Consider the following 21,492-nt stretch of genomic DNA (forward strand, 5'->3'; position numbering starts at 1 on the left):
ATCTTGGCCACTAACTCCGTGAGGGCAAGTCCTCGCTGAGGTTTAAGTATCTCCATCCACTCGGTGGACAGATGCAGCTAAGGCTGTGCAGGTGTCGGGGAGGCTGGGGCACAGGGAGCACCTTCTGTAATGGTCACCTTAGCACCAAACATGTGCCATCTCTGTCTCAGGGACTTTCCAACAAGTCACAAACCTCCTCAACATCATAGACAGCGAATCAAAGATGGATGCTGCTGGGGCAGGTCCTGACATGCGGAAGACACTGGCCTCGGTGATAATCACGGAGAAGGCCACCGCCAAGCCCTGTATGGTGATGAACGCTCTCATCCGCTGCCTACAGGTGCCAGAGGTAGGGCCTCCTGCGCCCTGAGCTGCTCCTCTGAGCCCAGCCACAGTGGCTGCTCGTGTGTCCATCTACCACTTAGCACACAAGTACTGACTGTCAAAGGTGCAGGGCTAGGTGCCAGGGTATGGAAATGGGCTGGACTGTGAAGTTCTAGTTTCTTGAGCACCTAGTGGAGACTATAGTTATGTCAATTTTTAAAAGCTCTTCCATCTTCTGACACAGTGGGGTTGGGAGCCATCATTCTAGAGCAGGAGCAAAGCTGGTGGATATGGGAGAGCAAAGACATAGCAGACCCAGGGTGCAGAGCTGCTGGGCCAGTTAGCTTCTATCCCCATGGAGCCATACCATTGCCTAGACCCATGGTCAGCAAACTGTGGCTCTCGAGCCACTTGCAGCTCTTTGGCCCCTTGAGTGTGGTTCTTCCTAAGCCTTAGGAGTACCCTAATTAAGTTAATAACAATGTACCTACCTATATAGTTTAAGTTTAAAAAATTTGGCTCTCAAAAGAAATTTCAGTCGTTGTACTGTTGATATTTGGCTCTGTTGACTAATGAGTTTGCCGACCACTGGCCTAGACCAGTGGTTTTCAACCTTCCTAATGCCACGACCCTTTAATACAGTTCCTCATGTTGTGGTGACCCCCAACCATAAAATTATTTTTGTTGTTACTTCATAACTGTAATTTTGCTACTGTTATGAATCATAATGTAAATATCTGATATGCAGGATGTATTTTCATTGTTATAAATTGAACATAATTAAAGCATAGTGATTAATCACAAAAACAATATGTAATTATATATGTGTTTTCCAATGGTTTTAGGCGACCCCTGTGAAAGGGTCATTCGACCCCCAAAGGAGTCACGACCCACAGGTTGAGAACCGCTGGCCTAGACAGTCCAAGATAAAGGCACTGAGAACCCCCAAGTGGCTGGCAGGCAGCACCACACACTGGAAGGCCACTGAGTGCCTGTTTTATGCCAGTTTCCAAGTTTTGAACAGTTTTTCTCTTGTGCTCATAAATATTCTCCAGGGATTAATCTTGATCGCAGGAAAGACTGTTCTTATTACAATTTGCCCAGCCATTTATGTGGGTTTATTAAGAGTGCTGATTATGCACATAGGCCTTCTAGAGTTTACTTTGAAAACCCAGAGCAGTTATTCTCAACAAATGGGGTGCAATACTGCCCCCAAACGGGTAAAACTGGTTCTTGGAGGGGAGCGGAGAAAATCTCACTTTTTTATGTATAAAGCACAGTCCTGTATACAGCCCATAAACAGGTACATACTATATGTGTGGAATCAAGGTTTCATGAGGGCCGATTAGGGGAGAAATGTCTAAGAAGACTCCTTAGGAAGCAACAACAAAAAAGAAAGGACCTGTTGTGAATCCCTGATCTCGAGCCTTGTGGCACTGAACAGCAATGGCCACAAGGAATCCCTGGTTGGTGTTTTACTAGCCTCTCTTGACTCACTAAACAAAGACTAGGAAAAAAAGACCAACACTCTCTGTATCAGATTTCACGAGTAGAACATATAAATTTGGGTGCATTCCTCTCTTCTTGAGGTCCCCAAATATGCTGAGATGTCTGGACTGTTGGAAAGTGATCTTCTTACTGCCTGGGGGAGGAAGCAGACTTCCCAGAGGGCTTTGCAGGCAATGGCCCACATACAGAGTCATCCCTCATTTCTTGAGAGTGGCTCGTCGTACCTGAATAAATGAGAGTCATTCTCAAATCCAGCTCCCCGGGTGTGGTCTGGATTACAACCTCTTCGTGCAATCCTATAATTTATAACAGTGATAAGTGCTATCTAGGAATTGAAATAGAGATAGAGGAACATTCCCTGGCCTGGAGCGCCCCCTCACTAGGGCAAAGGGCAGAGCAAACCCAACTTCTTGGACTCTCAGTTGGGCCAGTGCCAAGTCTTGAAGACCTGGCATGCTGACTATTTGACACCTGCCTTGCTGAGCATGTCAGACTGAACACAGGGAAGAGGGAACCATTTGCAGGCCACACTGATGGGGCCAGTTGGAGGAGTTCGATGGCGGAGGCAAGGACAGGCGATGGAAGATGGAGGAGTAGGGGTCTGAAGCTTGGGATTTTCCCGCCTGCCATGCTTATTCCTCAGATATCCACCCAGCGGAAAGTCAACATTTACAACATCCTGCAGGAGATCATTCAGCAGGAGGGGGAGCTGGAGGAGCAGTGTGTCCACAGGCTGGTGACCATTGCCTCCAAGGAGATGCGGGAGATCCTGGAGGTAGTGGAACTCTGGGCTCCATTGGTTATCTGTGTCTCTGCCAAACTAGGGTGGGACTATTGGTGGGTATGGTCTGTGACAACCAAGGCTCTTGTCCAACCACTTCATAGGGCAAGAACAGGCTGAGCCCAAGGGGGCCCAGCGGGGCTGGAGAAGGCATGGGACTGGAGGGTTTTATGAGGATCCAGCTGGTGGTCACACCACATGTCCCTCTCCGGTCCCCTCAGGTGGAGGGTTACATGAAGGCAGAGGTGGCCAGTGACACCCTGGTAGCTTTGTCCCGGAACCACTTCAGTGTGGTCATGTATGAGATGCAGCACCGTCTCAAGCCCCTCGACCTCACAGACGAGTTTGTCATCATCACCCTGGCAAAGCTGGCCAATGGCAATGGTAGGGTGTGGGGGCCCTCAACCCAGTTCCTGGCCCCTTCGGGCTGGCCCAGCACTTCCTCCTAGTCTCTGCACCCCCTGCCCCCTCCATTTCTCTCTTTTCTTGTCTTTTTCTGGAATTCCTTCTTTTCATCTCCCTGGATCTCTCAGCTGTCAAGATTCTCTCTGTCTGTCTCTGCCTCACATTTTGGTCTATATTTCTCCATCCTTCCATCTCCTCCAAAACTCTCGCTCCTCTTCCTCTGAGGCTTTGTTCTTCTCTGTCTTCTCATCTCCCTCTCTCATTTTATTTCCCTTCTCTCATTCCCTTTCCCTTCATTCCACAAAAGAGGTACTAAGTCCATGCAGGCATTGCGGTGAGTGTTGGGCCACAACAGGGAATTAAACATGCACAGTCTCTACCCTCATAAAGGACCATAAACAAGTAAACAAGAAAATAAGTGATCATAATAAGAGATGAGGTTGTGAAGAGGACAGCCAGGTGGCTGCTTGAAATCAGGATGAGGGAGAGGACTTCATCTCTGTAGGGTCCTCATTGAGGCAGTTATATTTCAACTGTGACCTAAATGATGAGATGATGATATCTGTGTGAAGAACGGGATGCACTAAGACAGTGGTTCTCAACCTTCCTAATGCCGCGACCCTTTAATACAGTTCCTCATGTTGTGGCAACCCCCAACCATAAAATTATTTTCGTTGCTACTTCATAACTGTAATTTTGCTACTGTTATGAATCGTAATGTAAATATCTGATATGCAGGATGTATTTTCATTGTTACAAATTGAACATAATTAAAGCATAGTGATTAATCACAAAAACAATATGTAACTATATATGTGTTTTCCGATGGTCTTAGGCGACCCCTGTGAAAGGGTCATTCGACCCCCAAAGGGGTCGTGAGCCACAGGTTGAGAACCGCTGCACTAAGAGAACATCATGTGCAAAGGTCCTGAGGCAGGAAAAAAAGCTTGGCTTCTCTGAAGAGCTGAGAGGTCAGTGTGTCTGGAGTTAGAGAGCCAGGGGAGATGGTATAAGATGAGGTTGGAAAGTTAGGCAGGCCAAGTGGGTAGAGAGTCTGGATTGTATTTGAGGGCACTAGAAAGCTACTGAGGGATTTCAAGGCTGCAGAATTGTCTGATGTAACTGAGCTATTGTGTGGATGGAGATGGAAGATGTGTGAAGGGGTGGTGATGGTGACTTGGGTTGGAGTGCATTTGGTGAGCAGTGAACAGATGGAAGGTATGGGTGGGGCTTGGGCATGAAACTATAAGTTGTGTGTAGAAGGCAAAGAGGAAGCAAGAATGACTCTCACATTTCAGGTTTGAGCAATAGGGTATATGGTTGTTAATGTCCTGAGATGGGAAACATGGAGAGAGAGATAACTTGGGGGCTCAGAAAGAACCTCATTTGTATGTATGGAGTTTGCATTCCTTGTGAGATGTCCAACTGGAGAGGTCATGTGGGGAGCTGATGTGTGGATGCTGAGTTCAGAGGGCAGGTCGGGGCTCAGCTTTCCTACCAAGGGACCTCAGAGTGTAGGTGGTGTTCAAAGCCACTGACCCCAAGAGCATGAAAGTAAAGAGAGAAGAGAAGAGAGAAGCCTTAGCATTAAGAAGTCTTAGGAGGGATCGTAAGAACGGGGAGGAAGGTGAGGACAGTGCAGTGTGGTGGGCCTTGCAAAGAGGACAGTGATTCAGCAAGGGCCCAGGGGCAGTTGTGTCCCATCTTGCTGAAGGATCCAGTAAGATGAGGCTGGAGAAGGCTGCTTGGCCAAGAAGAGTTTCATGGTGTGCTGGGGATGGAGCATGGTCAGGCTGGAGGGAGGTGGGAAGGGTGAAGACAAAGAGGATCGATCACTTGCTATGAGATGACAGCTGGAGGGGTTCAGGGGCAAGGGAGGGCCTAGGCCTCTTGTGTGCTGAGGCCAGAGAACCAGGACAGAGGGACAGATGGATGAATAGGAGGAAGGGGCCCAGCCAGGGAAGGAAAGTCTAAAGAAAGCATGTTGGTGGGGATGGGGGCTCCCAGCACAGTGGAAGGCCTAGGCTCAGAGGGGTGTCGGAGTAGGGCCTGTCACCTGTTACTCTTTCTCCGAACAACCTCTTTTCTCTGTCCCCTTCCCATCTCTGTTTCCTTTCTTTCTCTGCCCTCCTCTTTTCTGCCTGCTGGTCTTCCTTCAGTTCCTCTTCCTCACTCTCTTTCTTTCTGTTTCTCATCCATCCAAGAAAATCTGTGACACCCAAAGGGAACAGACATCATTCCAAGGAAGCCGACGTGCTCTGAGAGCTCACTGTCTCCCACTTCCTGCCTCTCCCATCTTTCCCATGGCTCTGTCTCTGCTCTCTCTCTTCCTTCTGTCCCTCTGTTGCCCCTCCCTTTTCTGTCTTCCTTTCCCTTCACCTACATCCAGCTGACTCTTCACCTCTTGACTTCCACACTATTTCCTGTGGCCATAGGGGCACAAAGGGATTCCTTGTCTCGGCAGGCACTGGGATTGGGTTGGGGGCAGAGTGGAAGTGTCATCTTCACCTTCTCCTGGCTAACCCTGCTCCCTCAACCCCTCCCCCACACCACAGTGTTTGAGTTCATGCCCTACATGGGCATCACCCTGGCAACCATATTCACCATGCTGAGACTCGTCAACGAAGCCAAGATGCGCCAGGTGATCTGTGGTGGTACGTGTCCCCCGTGGGCCTGCAGGTCTGGCCCAGTCAGGGTGCTGGAGGGGAAAGTGGGGTAAGAAGTGGGTGTGTGTGTGGGTTGTTGAACCAGAGGCTGTTTGTTCATCTATTCCCAAACATTTGTTCAATCTACTGCTTGGTGTGGCCTCTGATTGGCTCTCCAGGGGGGCAGGTGGCTTAGAGGAGAAAGCTGTCCCTGTGACTCAGCGTAGCTTGCTCTGTAGTTAAGCTTCTCAGACCAGTGAAGGGGATGGGATTCCCCTTCAGGGAGGAGACCAGGGGAAATGTCTCTGTGTTGGGCCTGACTAGGGCAGGTCTTTGATGCTATTAACATCCGATCTCCTTGCCCAACTTTTCATTACATAATGTTTTCTTGGTCCCCAAATCCCTGAACCCTGAGAAAAATAGGGCAAACTGGGTTTGCTTCCCTCTGTATTGTCGTCCCCGGGATGTGGGTAAAGAGTTATGTCCAGGCCTCATCCTTGACCCCTGCATGTGAATCCCAAAGGCCAGGGCCTGGACATGCCTGTGTACTTAATACCACCCCCCCAACCCTGGGGGATTCTTTTATACACAGGTATATGGGATAAAAACTAGGGAGTGGTGAGGAGCTGGGAGGGCAGAGAGAGAGGGATGCAGAGGGGATTTTTCTGGGCTGTCCCTGGCCATCTCAGTAACCTACTAGCTGTGGAAGTGTGGAGCGCTCCCTCCCTCCTGGAGAAGGACTCAACCCTACTTCCAAGGTCCCCTCTGTCACATATTTTTGACTCTGTGGATGGGGCTGTGTCCTGCCTCCTACCCCTCTGGGTTCCCCCTCTCCCACCGTAGCCATGGAGACCTTCTGTGAGACGGTGCAGTTCTACCTGAGGCATCTGGAGGACAGTGTGTACCCTGTAATGACCGAGGAGCAGTTTGCTATAAAGCTGTTCCCCATGTATCGCTATTTCGTGACCGTGTGGCTGAGGAGCTACAACCCAGAGGTGAGATGAGCCCTTCTTAGGGGGGCCTGCCTTCCCCCAGGTAATGGCTCCCTAGCCTGTGGGGCTGGGAGAGCTGAGACACCGCTGGGTCTAGCCTTGTTCCCAGGACCCCAGAGAGATAGTGACCTAATTAATGGCAGAGCTAGGAGGTCATGCCCCTGAATGCCCAGGCACTGGTGCCCCAGGAGGCCGGCTTGATAAAGCCCTGGGAACTTCTAGGTGGGGGTCGTGTTATGTGCAAGTGGGAGCTCTTCATGTGGTTTACCTATGGGGGCTATTTCCATGCCAACTTTATGGCGTAGGACTGTTTTACAAATGAGGAAAGAGACACAGAGTGAATAAGTACCTGTACAAGGCCACCTAAGTGAGAGAGCCAGGACTCATGGGGACAGCCTGGTCTCACTGCTCACCTGTGGGGCCCTGGGCAAGGACTCAACTCTACTTCCAAGGTCCCCTCTGTCACACCTTCTTGAATCTGTGGACAGGGCTGACATGACTCGTCCTTGCTGGGGGCCCTGGGCCAAGGAATCCTGAGATTCCCCTCCTGTGGTAGGTGAAGCTGGGGGTCATCAAGTCCCTGAGGCCCATGCTGAACCTGCTCCTGCCCAACGATGACCTGCGGGAGGAGGTGTACGACTACCTCCCCCTGCTGCTGGCAGAGTACCAGGGCAGCCTGGAGGCCCTCTTCATCACACAGGTACGGGCTGTGCAGGAACTCGCCTGGGCTGGAGGTTTGGTCCCCAAGTGTACCAGGGCGGGCCGGGGGGGGGGGGGGGGGGGGGCGTGGGGGCGGGGAGGAGAGGTGCCATCTGGATGGAAGGTGGGATGTCTGATATTTGGACGATTGACAGCAGACCCAACATCTGTGCCCTATGAGGAGCCATGGGGCCTGGTACTTTTAGGGGGAAGGGATAAGATTCCAAAGGGTTTTAGAGACCATGGTGAGGCTGTGACCTTTGTGTAGTTTCCTGGGGCTGCTATAACAAAGAACCACAAGATGGGTGGCTTAAATCAACAGAAGTTTATTCTCTCAAGGTTCTGATGACCAGACGTCTAAATTCAAGGTGTGGGCAGGGCTGCATTCCCTCTGAAGGCTCTGGGGGGAATCCTTGCTTGCCTTTCCCAGCGTCTGGTGTCCAGGCATTGCTAGGCTTGAGGAAGCATCATTCCTAACTTGTCCTTCATTTTCACGTGGCCTTCATCCCAGTCCCTGTCTCTGTGTCTTCTCTTCTTATAAGGACACCAGTCATTGGATTTAAGGCCTACCCTAAATCCAGGATCACCTCATCATCAAGTGTCTAGACTGTGACCATGAGTTGGTGGAAGGTCATCTGCCACCATTTGGCCATCTATTGCAGGTCTTGAGGCAGATCCTAGAAGTGTCGGTCATCACCAGCACCCCAGTCCCCCAAATGCATCTACACACTATTTTCACAGAACTGCACATCCAGGTGAGGCTGGCAAGCACGGCTGGGCATGGCATTCTCAGGGTGGATCTGTAGGACGAGGGCTGCGGCAAGTGGCCGACCGGGTCAAAAGGGTGGCGGAGGCTTTGTCTTTCTCCTGTGCACCTACATTCCACTGCTCGGCTGTGACCTCACCCACCTTCCCTGCATGGCCCCTTCCTAGGTGTGCACCAAGGTCCCTGTCCAGCAGCAGTACAGCAGCCAGAATGTGAGGGAGATCGAACACTGCTTCATAGCCCTCGGTGAGGCTCTGAGCACAGCTGGGGCTGCCTCCCCCGCTGCTCTGGCTCAGTGGGAGGGATTCAAACTGCCCTTCCCTCTGCAGCTCGCTCCTACCCTAAGGAGCTGATGAAGTTCTTTCTCAGCCAAATGGAGATAAGCAAGGAGGCCATCCGCGTGGGAACCCTCACCCTGATCAGGGCAGTGGTGGGCGCAGATGGTGAGCAAGGGCAGGAAGGCGGGTGGGGGTCAGGAGAGGTGGGTTTCACCCATGTCTGGACTTCTGTCATTTCCTCTTTTATAGACACCACTGGGTGGGGCTAAGGAGCCAACACTCTCAGTTCCTTCACGTTTTCTATCCTTGAACTTAACCAGCACTGTGACCCATCTTCCCCACCCCTAACCCTCTCCTTAAACTCTGAATCCCAGCTTCCACCTGAGTCTGAATTTCAGACTGTTAACCCAAATCTTAGTACTAATCCCAAAGCTAACTCAAAGATGAATAGAAAGACTCATATATCATGTAGGTATAGCCCTAAATCATTGACTCAATGCCCAACTTTAGTCTAAACTCCTGATTCTAAATCCTTAAACCCCAACTCTGGCCTTGATATCAAAAGGGAAATACTGTCTCCAGCCACACACTAGCTCAGACCTCACCTTTTGAACAATGTGCCCCCTGCTGGCAGCATGCAGCCCTGCAGGTACATGGTGAGAAGAGCCTGGGTGGCTTCTGCTCAGCCCTTGAACTGAGTGTCTGTGTGCAGGGCACAAACCTGGCAATTGTGTGCAGGACTTTCTGCTGATAGTAAAGCTCTCTCTTCAAGAAATGCAAATTTAAGCATCAATAAGACCCTTTCTACCTATCCAGTGAGCAGAGATGATGATGACTAGATTGGCCTAGCCATTTTTCTGTAAAAGGTGATAGTAAAATTATTTTCAGCTCAGCAGGCCACATGGTCTCTGGAACAGTGGCTCAATCTGCCATTGCAGAGCAAAAGCAGCCATAGACTACAGAGCATGACTGTGTTCCAATAAAACCTGATTTACAAAAGCCGGATTTGGGCTGAATTTAGCCCATGGGCTACACTTTGCTAATCCCTGGGCTAGAAGAACAAGAAACCAGCTTCTTATACTTCTTTGACAAAGGTGTGAAATGATAAAGAATTTTGGATGCTCAATTGGATAGGGACCAAAACCTGGGCTCAACAATCCAACGTTTTGTCAATTATCTGAATGAAATAATTGCCCAAATGTTCACTATAACATTGTGCATAAAAGCAAAACATTAGGAACAACCTAATTTTTTTCTATAGAAAATTTGTGGAATGATAGTATAACCAAATAATGGAGTATTATACAGCCATTAAGGGTGTAGTCAATCTATACTTTTTCATGGAAAAGCTGCCCTTTATATATTTAGTGTAATAATACAGTGTGAGACAGTATATATAGCATGGCCTTGGTTATTTAAAAGAAATCTATATATTTATGCATAAATGGCTTTAAAAGACACACTTAAACTGTTGAATGGTAATTTTTTATTTTAATCTTGCAATGAACATACAATATTTTTAAAAATATTTTTACTTTTTTTAGAGAGGAAGGGAGAGGGAGAGAGAAAGAGAAACATTGATGAGAGAACAGAACATCGACTGGCTGCCTCCTGCACGCCCCACGGGGAATCCAGCCCCACAACCCAGGCATGTGTCCTGACCAGGAATCAAACCAGCAACCTTTTGATGCACAGGACGATATCCAACCAACTGAGCCACATTGGCCAGGGCAGCACTATTTAAAAAATTTTTATTTTATTAAAAAAAAATGGTTTTATTGGTTTAAGAGCGAGGAAGGGAGAGAGAAAGGTAGAAACATCAATGATGAGAGAAAATCATTGATCGGCTGCCTCCAGCATGCATCCCACTGGGGACCAAGTCCACAACTTGGGCATGCATCCTGGTAAGGAATCGAACCGTGACTTCCTGGTTCATGGGTTGATGCTCAACCACTGAGCCACACCGGCTGGGCGTGCACTATTATTTTTTTAATCTTCACCTAAGGATATGTTTTTACTAATGAGAGAGAGAGAGAAAGAGAGAGAGAGAGAGAGAGAGAGAGAGAGAGAGAGAGAGAGAGAGAGACAAACATCAATTGGTTGCCTCACATACATGCCCCCACTGGGAATTAAAACTGCAATCTTATGGTGTATGGGACGATGCTCCTATCAACTGAGTCACCTGGCCAACATACACTATTTTTACAATCAGAAAAAAAATAAACATTCCTCCTCAGTGCCTGATTGCCTGTCCTCATTTCCTGCTTTTCCTCCACCAGCATGGGATTCCAGTAACACCTAGACTTGAACATCAACCGAAGCACCCAACCCTAATTCTGTCCACACATTATCTCTCCAGAACCTTCTCATGGAGGTGCTTTCTCATCTCCCTTAATCTTCCTCCTCCTTTAACAGGATGTGCTGTCATTAGTTTTAAAACACAAAGCAGCATGTGCTGTGTGCCAAGCACCATGCTAACTCATTACTGCTCACAGGACCTCTGTGAGGGAGGCACTATACTTACCCACATTTTATAGGTAAGTAAACTGAGGCACAGAGGGAAACTGAGTGATTCACCCGAGGTCACACAGCTGGGGTGTACTGGGGACAGGTTTTGAACCCGGTCAGCCTGGCCCTGGAGCCCAGGCTCTCCACAGCTATGCTTTGTAGCCTACTCATACCCACTGTGTGCCCAGAACTGTGTGCCCAGCTGAGGGGACTAAGAAGCTCTGAGGTGGAGACCCTGCTTTCTTTCTTTAAAATATATTTTATTGATTTTTTTACAGAGAGGAAGGGAGAGGGATAAAGAGTTAGAAACATCGATCAGCTGCCTCCTGCACACCCTCTACTGGGGATGTGCCCGCAACCAAGGTACCTGCCCTTGACCAGAATCGAACCTGGGACCCCTGAGTCCGCAGGCCGACGCTCCATCCACTGAGCCAAACCAGTTGGGGCTGTGACCCTGCTTTCAAGGAGAGTCTGACTGGGTTCAAAAGAGACATACAACTAAACCTGGGCCTCGCTGATGTGGTTGAGTGGTTGAACATTGATCCAGGCCCTAAGAAGTCACCAGTTTGATTCCCAGTTAGGGCACATGCCTGGGTTGTGGGCTTGATACCCAGTGTGGGGCATACAGGAGGCAGCCGACCAATGTTTCTTTCTCGTTGATGTTTCTATCTCTCTATCCCTTCTCTCCCTTCCCCTCTCTCTAAACATCAATTTAAGAGAGAGAGAGAGAGAGAGAGAGAGAGTAGAGACTGAGGGAGTGAGACATAAACACATTGCCCTAGGGTGGACTAGTGTGGGCTGGGCCGGGCATTGGGAGGCTCTGAGGGCAGTGCCCTTCAGCATGTGGTGGTGAATGGAGGCTCAGGAGGCTGTGACGTGGACAAGCCACCTGATGCCTGTCCAGGGAAGGTGAGCTCCTGCTGCTCTGGGCATCTCAGAGCCCAGCCCTGAGGCCATCGGCCCTCCAGGCTGGTTTTCCTCTTTCAGATCCCAGAATGAATATCAAGACCATCTGCCTGGCCATCCGGGTGGTCAAGAACACCATCTCTGACACCCGCTCCAAGGTAACAGGGCAGAGACCTGGACGGGTTGGCGCTCAGAAGTCCCTGCTGGGAAGCAAAGGGAAGTCGGCAGGGGCCTTTTTCCATCAGCAGCGCCTTGACTCCTCTCCAGCTCTGTGGGTGGAGGCCGGCCTCCCGAAGTAACGCCCTTCAGTAGGAAACCTAGCTCCCAGCCAGCCCTGAGTAGGGCTGGAGGTGAGTGAGGCCCATCAAAGCTGTGGCTCGCTCTCATCTCACTCTCACTGCTGCCTACTGGGGTCTCAGACACACTTGGACAAAGGGCAGGCCAAGGGGACTCAGCTTGGGCCAGAGCTGCTAGTCTGCCTAGGGGTGTTGTAAGGTCACTACTGCATGTGAAAAAAGCAGATGAGGGATGCACCCTCCACCCTCCAAATAAGGGAGCCACTGCAGCCATGGCCACCTGGGAGTGTAGCTTTGGTTCTGGCCTTGGACCCCGGGGGCTGCTGCCCGACCCCAGGGACGAGAGGTCCAGGATGGGAGGGTCAGCAGAAACAAGGAGGGAATGGGGGATTTGGACTGGGGGTTCAGGCAAAGCTGTCTTCAATAGCTGGAGGCTGTCTGGGGAAGAGAGAACAGGCTTGTTCTGGGCTGGCCCACATATGAGCCCCAGGGAGCCTCAGGTTGTCCCCTGAGGATGGAGCTGTCTATGTAAAAGGCAGTGCACTCTATGTCTCTGAAAGGTCCGGGCGAGATTCTGGGGTGGACATGCTGCAGAGTGGGATCCCTTGGATGAGGCAGGGTAGTGAACAGAGTGGGTAGTGGTCAGGTGGCTCCTGAGACCCCTTCCAGCCCAGAGCACCCCAATTCTACTGTCTCATGTCATGGGATTGGGTGTTGGATGCCCAGCCTCCCACCCTGGAGCCCACCCCGACCCCCAGCGTGTCTGTCGCCCTGTCCTCTCAGGTGAGAATGGCAATTCTCCGCATCATCGGCCAGCTGGCTCTGTCTGGCTTCCAGGACAGGATCAAAGGCTGGGGCCTAAAGTACGTGTCCATTCAGCTGACCCTGTCCACCTACAAATTGGTGAGTGGTCCTGGCATGCAGACCATGGAGCAGGTGGATTTTGGAAATGGTTTCCAAAGTGTCGGAGAAAGAATGTACCTGAGCTTGAACTATATGCATATACGTCCTTGACACAAGTATGCAGACACAGTGAACTGTAGGCAAAGGTGGGTGCGGACACACAGGCAGGAGTCTAGAAAACACAGAGAGGCATTCCCGGCTCTGAGCATCCTGGATACGCAGTGTCCGGGCTTCAACCCCAAGGGGGTGAGGAGATCACACCCAAGACCACAGCAAGCCCCTTGCTAGCCCTCAAGCAGGGACCCCTCGGTTCTGCATTCCAGACGAATCGCCGGGAGAGCTTTCATCAGAGGGACCTGGAGGAAAAGATGGTCCACAAAGTCACCATGGACACCGTGAAGATCATAACCTCTGCTGTCAGTGGGATGACCAACGTGAGTGAGCCCCGCCCACCTGCCCACCGGGCTGGCACACTGAAGCTAATTGCTCATGTCTGCATGGCTCAGGCTTGGGGAAACGGTGCATGTCCAGGACTGTGCTGTTGCTTCTCCCATTCCCACTGCCTGTGATGCGTGGGGGCCTTGATCTTCCAATTGCCTGAGCTGTAGACCTTCAAGATCCAGTTCCAAAGCCAGATGCTTGATGGGAACTTAGAGCCCCCAGATGCTTGGGCAATGGCTGGCACACAGTAAGCCTTACTATGTATCAGTTGACTTATTGCCCGAAATGTATTTGTTGACTTAAATCCCCTTCAGTCCTGATAAGTTGTGTGTGTGTGTGTGTGTGTGTGTGTGTGTGTGTGTGTGTGAAAACAAATTATTTTAGTGGTTTAATTCCATAAACATACAGTAAAGACATGAGGACATACACCAAAATGACACAGTATGACCCCAATGAATTCACAGGCTTACGGAGAAATAAATGTGTCAACTTCCAATTGCAATGCACTGTGATATAGCAATAAGATAGGAAACATTTACCATGCAGCTCAAGGAGGGAATCATTGTCCATTAAGTAAGGCCCTGGGCTAGATACCCCTGTCCAGTGGCAGTTTATCTTAGTAACAGAAATAATTAGAAGAAAAATGATCTCTACAATTCACCGAGCCTGTATATAGCAGGTACTGTGCCAGGTGTGTAGCACGTGGACACTCATTGAATGATCCCAACAGCCCTGTGAGTTAGGCTCTCTTATTATTACCCTGCTTTTGTAGAAGAGGAAATTAAGGATCAGAGAGACATAAATTTGCTCCAGCTTCGAAGCTGGTAAATAGTGCGTCCGGGATTAAAATACTGTTTCCAGTTCACCGTGAGGCCTCCTCCTCGGGGGAACCCAGGAGCTGAGGATTCTAGTCCTGGCAGCCAGAATAGCTGAGTGACTTCACTTGTTAATTAGTAGCACAGGAGCCTTAGTCCAAACTCCCAGAGATGCATAGTGAGGCTTAGGGGGACCAGGATTAGCTGGGGGTGTTCAATAAGCATCCACAGAGGGAGGAGATGGTAGGATGAAATTGGGGCGCTCCAAGAATCTATATTAGTCAGCGTTCTCCTGAGAAACAGGGCCATAGGAGATACACACATACATATACACAACTTATTTCAAGGCATTGGTTTGTGCAAATGGGGGGGCTGGCAAGCCTGAAGTTTGCAGGACAGGCCTGCAGGCTGGAAACTCAGGAGGAGCTGCTGCTGATGTCATAAGGCAGAATATCCTCTTCCTTAGAGAAACTTAGTTTTTTTGCTCTTAAGGCTCTTTAACTGATGGGATGAAGTCCACCCACCCTATCTCAGATAATCTCCTTTAAGGATTACAAAACCCTTCACAGCCACACCTAGAGGAGTGTTTGGTTGAATAACTGGGTACTCTCACCTAGCCATGTTGACACATAAACCTGACCATCACAGTGGGCAAGCTCGGCTGAGTCATCTGCCCAGTGTGCATCTCTGTAGGATTTGGGGTCAGAGGGAGGGTGCTGGTCGAAGAGGATGTGATGGTGTGGGGTTGGTGGGAGGTCAGCCGGGGTGGGAGTTGGGCCCCCAGGACCAGCTGGCTTCCTCCGCCATATCAGGGAGGTGTCACTTGATGGCCCTGACAAAGACTGGGGTTGACAGCAGAGCCAGCTAGTGTTGAGGCTGTCAGTGGGTGGGAGTACAGTTTTGGGAAACTGAGGTGAGGTCCACACTGTGGGAGAACCTGACCCATCTCCTCGTGTGGCCATGGGACGTCCCAGCTAATCCTGGCCCCCTCTCTCCACCAGGAGTTTTGGGTGAGGCTCTTGTGCTACATCATGGAGACCGATAACATGGAGGTCTTGACCCCCATCTGCATCAGCCTCACAAACCTGGCGGAACGCCAGTTCCACATCGTGGATGGGGAGGCCAGCGTGGCCAGCAAGAGCAGGCATGGTGGGCAGATCCCTGAGCCAGCTGGTGGGATTGGGCGGGTCCCTTAAGTGAGACCCTCCATGTCTCTGAACACTTCCCCTCCTCCAGGAAGATCCCGAGCCCAAACAGTCAGGCCAAAGGCCTGCCCTTGTCTCATCTGAGGAGGTAGTAACACTGGACAAACTTCCTCTGGCGGCTCATTCTTCATGTCCCAATGACCCAGCCCAGACCCTACCCTTTCGAGGTCCTGCTCAGCCTCTCCCCTCATGTGACCTCTCTGAGCTGCTGTGAGCCAAATGGAGAAACTATAGATGTCCCATCGTGAGTCCTCTGTAATCCACTCCTCTGTGGTCCCCGCGACTGAGCACTGTGAACATCAGACTCAAAAAAGTGACTAGGCCCAGCTATGTGCAGGATGACACTGCTGTTCCCAGGGGGCTGCTCTCAGGGCCCAGGGGTTTGCTGATGGGCATGGCTGACAGTGGAAGTGATTTGAGGTGCCCTTTAGGACCCAGGGGCAGCAAATGGTTGGAGCCTGCTTTGAGCAACCCATGAGGCCAACCCCTGAGGTCTTCCTCATGCCCCCACTCCCAACTCGGCTCTCTCACTTGCAACTTCTCAGGAAGCCTGGTCCTCCCTTGCCCACTGGTCCAAGCGCTGTGTTTGTTTCTTACAGACTCATTGACTCCCAGCACCTGTAGTTGCGGGGAGGTGGGGGGCAGGTGTCTGATTACTGTTGGCTCAACAGATGCCAAGGTTCACAATAAGAGACGCACACTCTCATGGGAGACCCTGGTGTCCACTACAAAGTGGGCTTATCCTGAAAATAGCATCTTCTAAGCCCCAGCCCATAGCATGATTCTCCACTCTTCCCAGGATAAGCCAATTAAAGTGATGTTCTTTATGGAAAATCCCCTGTGCCCATATATGCTCTCTGTGGACAATGGGATCGTGTTAGGAAAGCACCTTCCAGGGTAGAGCTCCACCTTGGGAACACGGAGGGTGGGGCACATCCTGGTTTGGGCAAAGCACTCCAGCAGGGGTCGAATCTCCTTCTTCCTCAGTGGACCTACCTGCACCGCAGAAGCTGCTGGCCCGTCTTCTGGTGAGTGGCTCGCCCAGGTTGTGCCCTGGCCTGGCTGAGACCGTGTCCTATGGTGCCTCTCCCTCAAGCTCCTAATTCCTAGGGCCCCCAGAGGGAGGAGGGAGCTGGACGCTTGGACAACAGAGCTTTCCTGGTCCCTGCTGTTCCTCTGGTATAGGTGTGCCAGGGACAGTGGACTCAGACCTGCTCTCAGATTCCTCTGCTCGGCCTTTGAGCATCTCAAAGCACCCGCAGGACAGTGGCTTGCCTGCCCCCGGGAGGCGGGCTCCATCTTGCACCTTTGTGTGGACTCCGGATGCTAACCCATGACCCATGGGGTAGGGAAGGAGCTCACGATCTGGTCCCAGGTGTTCTTTGTGGGGGTGAGGAGCCCAGGGCTGCCCAGACCATGGGCAGAGCCCCACTGGAGTCTGGGTTCCCTGCAGGTGCTGATGTCATCCCCCTACGAAGGGGAAGGGAGGGGGATAGCCATGCTTAACCTTCTGAGGACCCTGAGCCACAGCATTGCACCATCCATGGCCGACATGTGGGAGCTGGAGATTCCACTGCTGATCAAGTACCTGGAAGGTGAAGTGCCCTCTCAGCGGGCAGACTGGGGTACTAATTATGTGGCTTGCACACCAGGAGGCGAGGCTATGGTAGACCAGCACAGCCTATTTTGGTCCTTGGGAAGGTGGGGAGGGAAATATAGCGTGTGGTGAGCATGCCCCATGGGGGGCTTCACAGGCCAGGCTAAGGAGGTGCCTCAGAGGGGAGCAGCAGAGAGTAACATGTGTGATCCTTCTTTCTGCAGAACATACTAAGTTTACCTGGAATCAGGAGACTTGGGCGGACAAGCTGATTCAGGTAAAGAGGTGACCCAGCCTGCGGAGGCTGGGGAGGATGGACGAGAGGGTGTGGGGAGCCGATATAGGGTAAGCCTCAGACTGACAAACAAGTCCCAGCTTAGAGGGCACAGTCCTCTTAACATAATTAGGCTTGACCTTATAACACTCCCTAGATCTTATCTGGGAAGCTAATGGGCTGAGGGAAGTGCAGGAAGTGTAACTATGGTGAAAACAAGTGAAACTCACAAGAACAGTGTAACTATGGTAACCACTACCTTGTTTACCTCTGACTATAAAATGGTGCGGCCTAAGCACCGGTGGAAGTCTTTCCTATAAGCACCGGTGGAAGTCTTTCCTCTTGAGTTGGACTTACCCGCCTGGCCCCCCCCATATTCCCAAATTATCTCTTGTCTTTTCTCTTTCATTTGTGTGCGGCTCTTCTTCCAGATTCTGAACTCTGAACCACGTGGGACGTGGAGGGAAACATTTACAACAGGAAGGCACTTGGTGGGGTTGGCATGTGGAGATTTTAGGAGTCCCTAAAGGACACACTCTCCTGTTAGAAGATTGGGGTATGAAGCATTCCACAGCTGTGTCTAGCAGCAGGGAGAACAGAGGGCCTTCCATTCTGTGACACCAAGTACTCAGGAAATCAGCACATGGCTGACACCCTGCCCACCATCTCACAAGCCACAGCTATTCCCCAGACCCCCAAGCCCCCAGAATGTTAGCACTGGATCAGGACTTTATGGGTCCAGTGATTCACAGATTGGGGAGGGGGTTAGAGAAGGTGGGTCACTGCTCAGTACCACACAGCTTCACTGGAGCACTGCACACCAATGTCTTCTGCCTCCCCAGTTTCTGAGACTCTCCCTTAAGAAGACTCGAGGTTCCAACTGGAGCCTGCGTCTGGCCAAAGAGCTGAATAACCAGATCGAGAGTTTTGACAGCCCCTCCCTGGAGAAGGTTGGTCCCCACATCAGCTGTGTGAGAGCAGCTGTACCCACGGCTGTCTACAGGGTCCTGGGAAGAGAGAAGGGGGGTTCAGACCATTGGGGTTTTGTATTGTGTATGTGTGTGTGTTTTTAAGAACCTGCTTGTTGAAGCTGGGCAACCTCTCCTCCAGTCACCAGCTTCCCCATCCTTCTCACCTCACTCTCCACCTGAAGTTGTCTGATATCAGAATCCAACAGGCACGACTGAGATGTCTGAACAGATTTTGGTAGATAGGGAAAGGGTGAGGATGACATAGAGCCACAGAAGGCTAAAGGAGTCTCCAGGTTCTAGCTTAGCAGTAAAGAAGATAAGGCCAAAATTAACATCAGAAATCATTATCTTCCTATATACAAAAAAATACAATACAATATAATGAAAACATAGTCAAAGGACCAGTGCAATGTAAAATATACACTTGATCTTAGCCAAAAGGCCGAGAAGCGATAACAATGTAAAATATATAATCAACATATCTTCAATCATGAAATGTTAAATATGTGAAGAACGCAAAATTGCAAGGAGAGGCAGGGGAGCTAAAAGAAGCCCTAATCAAATAGATACCACCTCTTGTTCGTAAATAGGGTCTCAATGTTGTAAAGGTGTCCATTGTTCTCAAATTAATCTGCAACATCATTTCTCCCCAGTCAAATTCCCAGAAGGAGTTTTTATGGAAATTTGACAATTTTATGAAATTTTACAAGATTCTTTTAAAGTTCATCTGAGTGGGGAAAAAAGTAAGAGAATAGCTAAAAATATATTGAAAATGAAGCAGGGTAAGGAAGGATTCACTGTCCCAGATCAAAGATTGAAGTGTACTAAATAAAATAAAACCACAGGGCAACCAGAAGAATACATGGGGTGAGTATTTTTATGATCTTAACATGGAATAGACCTTCATATGCATGAAAATAAACCAGAAAAGACAAAGGAAAAGAAAGACACTTTCCTCTATGAAAATGAAAAATTTCCGTGTGACAAAATAAAATTATCATAAATAAAATCAAAAGGGAAATGAGACATGGGGGAAAGAGACCACTGAAAGTGATCTGCCAGTTGATTCTTCTGATACTCATTTGTTAAGAGGTGAGCCTTAGACTACGCTTTCTGGTTCTACCACTTCCTGCTTGCTTTCTCATCTCTCAATACTATAATCATAGTTACCTTCTACAGTTGTGTGGATTAAATGTGGATTTCAAATATATACGCCAAGTTCTTACAAGTGAAAACAAAATAGGAGAATAACTGAACAGGAGATGGGGAAAGAATATAGACAGAAATTCCAAGAATGGATCTTGAAACTATGCAAAGGTGATCTACAAGACTAATAAAGAAATAAATGAAAATGGGAATGTCCACCTCTCACTGGTAATGTCCAATTAAGGGGGAGAATGTGGGAAAATGGGTACTCTTGGATTAGTTGGTGGGAGTGTAAATTGTTTCACTTTGTATAGGAGAGAAATTTGGGCCCCATTATTTATAATATGCTTGTCCTTGTACATACAGTCCAACTGCCCCTGAACATTTATTTTAAAGACTGTACACTGAAGTTCCTTTGTCCTCTGACATTCTAGAGCTTCCTGTACCGGGCGTTGGGCTCCACCTTGGCCACAGGCCTGGAGGCTGATAAGGTGGAGGTGTTGCTGCTGGAGCTGCTGTATAAGACCGACTACAGCAAGGACTTTGACCGAGAGGTGAAGGCACTCTGTAGCCCCCTCCTATCCGTCAGAGCTCTCTGGACCCTCAGGGGATATGGCATATGCATGCACGCATGCATGTGTGTGCATGTATGTGCACATGTGTGCCTGTGCATGCACACGCATATGCATTCATGTCTCTGTGTGTGTACCTGTGTGTGCGTGAGTGTGTATGTGTGTTCCTTTGTATAGATACGTGTACCCATGTGTGCATGTGTGTACTTGTTTATGTGTATACATACATACGTGTGTGCACCAATGTGTGTGCACGTGTGTATGTGTGTATGGTGGCTCCTCTGCCCCCTTCCTGCCCCCTCACCCCAGCTGACTGGGTCTCCCCACAGGGTGTGATTCTGTGCTTTGGCCTGTGCGCCCAGGGCCAGGTGAAGACCGTGCTGAGTGTGCTCCAGGACTTTGAGGAGAGGATTCAGGAATCAGAGGAGTCCTGGCAGATCGGTGCTTGGCGGGTAAGGCTCCTTCTCTCTACAACCAGGTTTCTAGGGGCCTCTTAGAGCAGTGGTTGGCAAACTGCGGCTCGCGAGCCACATGCGGCTCTTTGGCCCCTTGAGTGTGGCTCTTCCACAAAATACTGACTTCTGCGCATGGGCCACGAAGTTTCAATCGCACTGTACATGCGCGCCTGCACGTGGTATTTTGTGGAAGAGCCACACTCAAGGGGCCAAAGAGCCGCATGTGGCTCGCGAGCCGCAGTTTGCCGACCAGGGTCTTAGAGCAACAGTGCTCTCAGCACCCAACCAAGGTTCTTACCCAATCACAATAAGAACCTCTCTTCTTGCCTGGCCAGTGTTGCTCAGAGGTTGAGCATTGATCCATGAACCAAGAGTTCACGGGTTCGATTCCCCGTCAGGGCACATGCAGGAGGCAGCCGATCTATGTTTCTCTCACATGGATATTTCTATCACTCTCCTTTCCTCTCTCTCTCTCAAAAAAAATCAATAAAAACATTTAAAAAAAGAAAAGAACCCCCCTCCGTGTCTCCTATCCTCAAAAATGACTGCAATCTGGAGGCCACCTCCAACAGAGCTTTTGCTGTTGGATAATTTAAAGAACACAAGGTGGGCCTTTCCAGAACCCAGATATTTCACAGGAGTCTGAGCCTTTAGCTAATCATGATGAGGGTACCATGATGAGCTATTCATGGTGCAGGCTGGCGGTGCAGGGTCCCAGGCCTCGTCCAGCCCCACTGGGTCTGAAGAAGTGAAGGTGCTTTCCACGTGTTGGGAGCTCTGCCTCAGTGAAAGAATGGGGCTTGGATGGAGGTGGTATAGATGAGAGCAGTGAAGCTTGTCCAAAGGCGTGCAGTTGGCCAGTGGTAAAGCCAGGCGTTGGACCCAAGCAGCCATGGCCAGCCTCTGGTCCAGCTTCCTGCTGCAGGGCCTGGTGCCACAGGTTGGCGGAGGCCCAGTGGGCAGTCATCTGGAGTCACTGACGCCTCAGGCTTTGGCCTTGACCT

General features: G+C 50.2%; 1 protein-coding gene across 1 annotated transcript in view; it reads left to right on the top strand.

Annotated features, from left to right (window-relative positions):
* MROH2A (maestro heat like repeat family member 2A) overlaps positions 1–21,492 on the top strand; it is a 42,905-nt gene that overhangs the window by 118 nt on the left and 21,295 nt on the right. The window contains exons 2-20 of the mRNA XM_036320291.1: positions 171–349; positions 2,477–2,608; positions 2,836–2,998; positions 5,575–5,673; positions 6,508–6,659; positions 7,213–7,356; positions 8,018–8,110; positions 8,289–8,367; positions 8,451–8,564; positions 11,895–11,971; positions 12,893–13,012; positions 13,336–13,446; positions 15,270–15,417; positions 16,461–16,501; positions 16,927–17,068; positions 17,295–17,347; positions 18,187–18,294; positions 19,896–20,015; positions 20,363–20,485. Coding sequence (XP_036176184.1) covers positions 171–349; positions 2,477–2,608; positions 2,836–2,998; positions 5,575–5,673; positions 6,508–6,659; positions 7,213–7,356; positions 8,018–8,110; positions 8,289–8,367; positions 8,451–8,564; positions 11,895–11,971; positions 12,893–13,012; positions 13,336–13,446; positions 15,270–15,417; positions 16,461–16,501; positions 16,927–17,068; positions 17,295–17,347; positions 18,187–18,294; positions 19,896–20,015; positions 20,363–20,485 — 2,198 coding nt within the window. The remainder of the gene's footprint in view (positions 1–170; positions 350–2,476; positions 2,609–2,835; positions 2,999–5,574; positions 5,674–6,507; positions 6,660–7,212; positions 7,357–8,017; positions 8,111–8,288; positions 8,368–8,450; positions 8,565–11,894; positions 11,972–12,892; positions 13,013–13,335; positions 13,447–15,269; positions 15,418–16,460; positions 16,502–16,926; positions 17,069–17,294; positions 17,348–18,186; positions 18,295–19,895; positions 20,016–20,362; positions 20,486–21,492) is intronic.

This window comes from Myotis myotis, unplaced genomic scaffold, assembly GCF_014108235.1.
Source record: "Myotis myotis isolate mMyoMyo1 unplaced genomic scaffold, mMyoMyo1.p scaffold_m19_p_8, whole genome shotgun sequence".
Taxonomy (NCBI): domain Eukaryota; kingdom Metazoa; phylum Chordata; class Mammalia; order Chiroptera; family Vespertilionidae; genus Myotis; species Myotis myotis.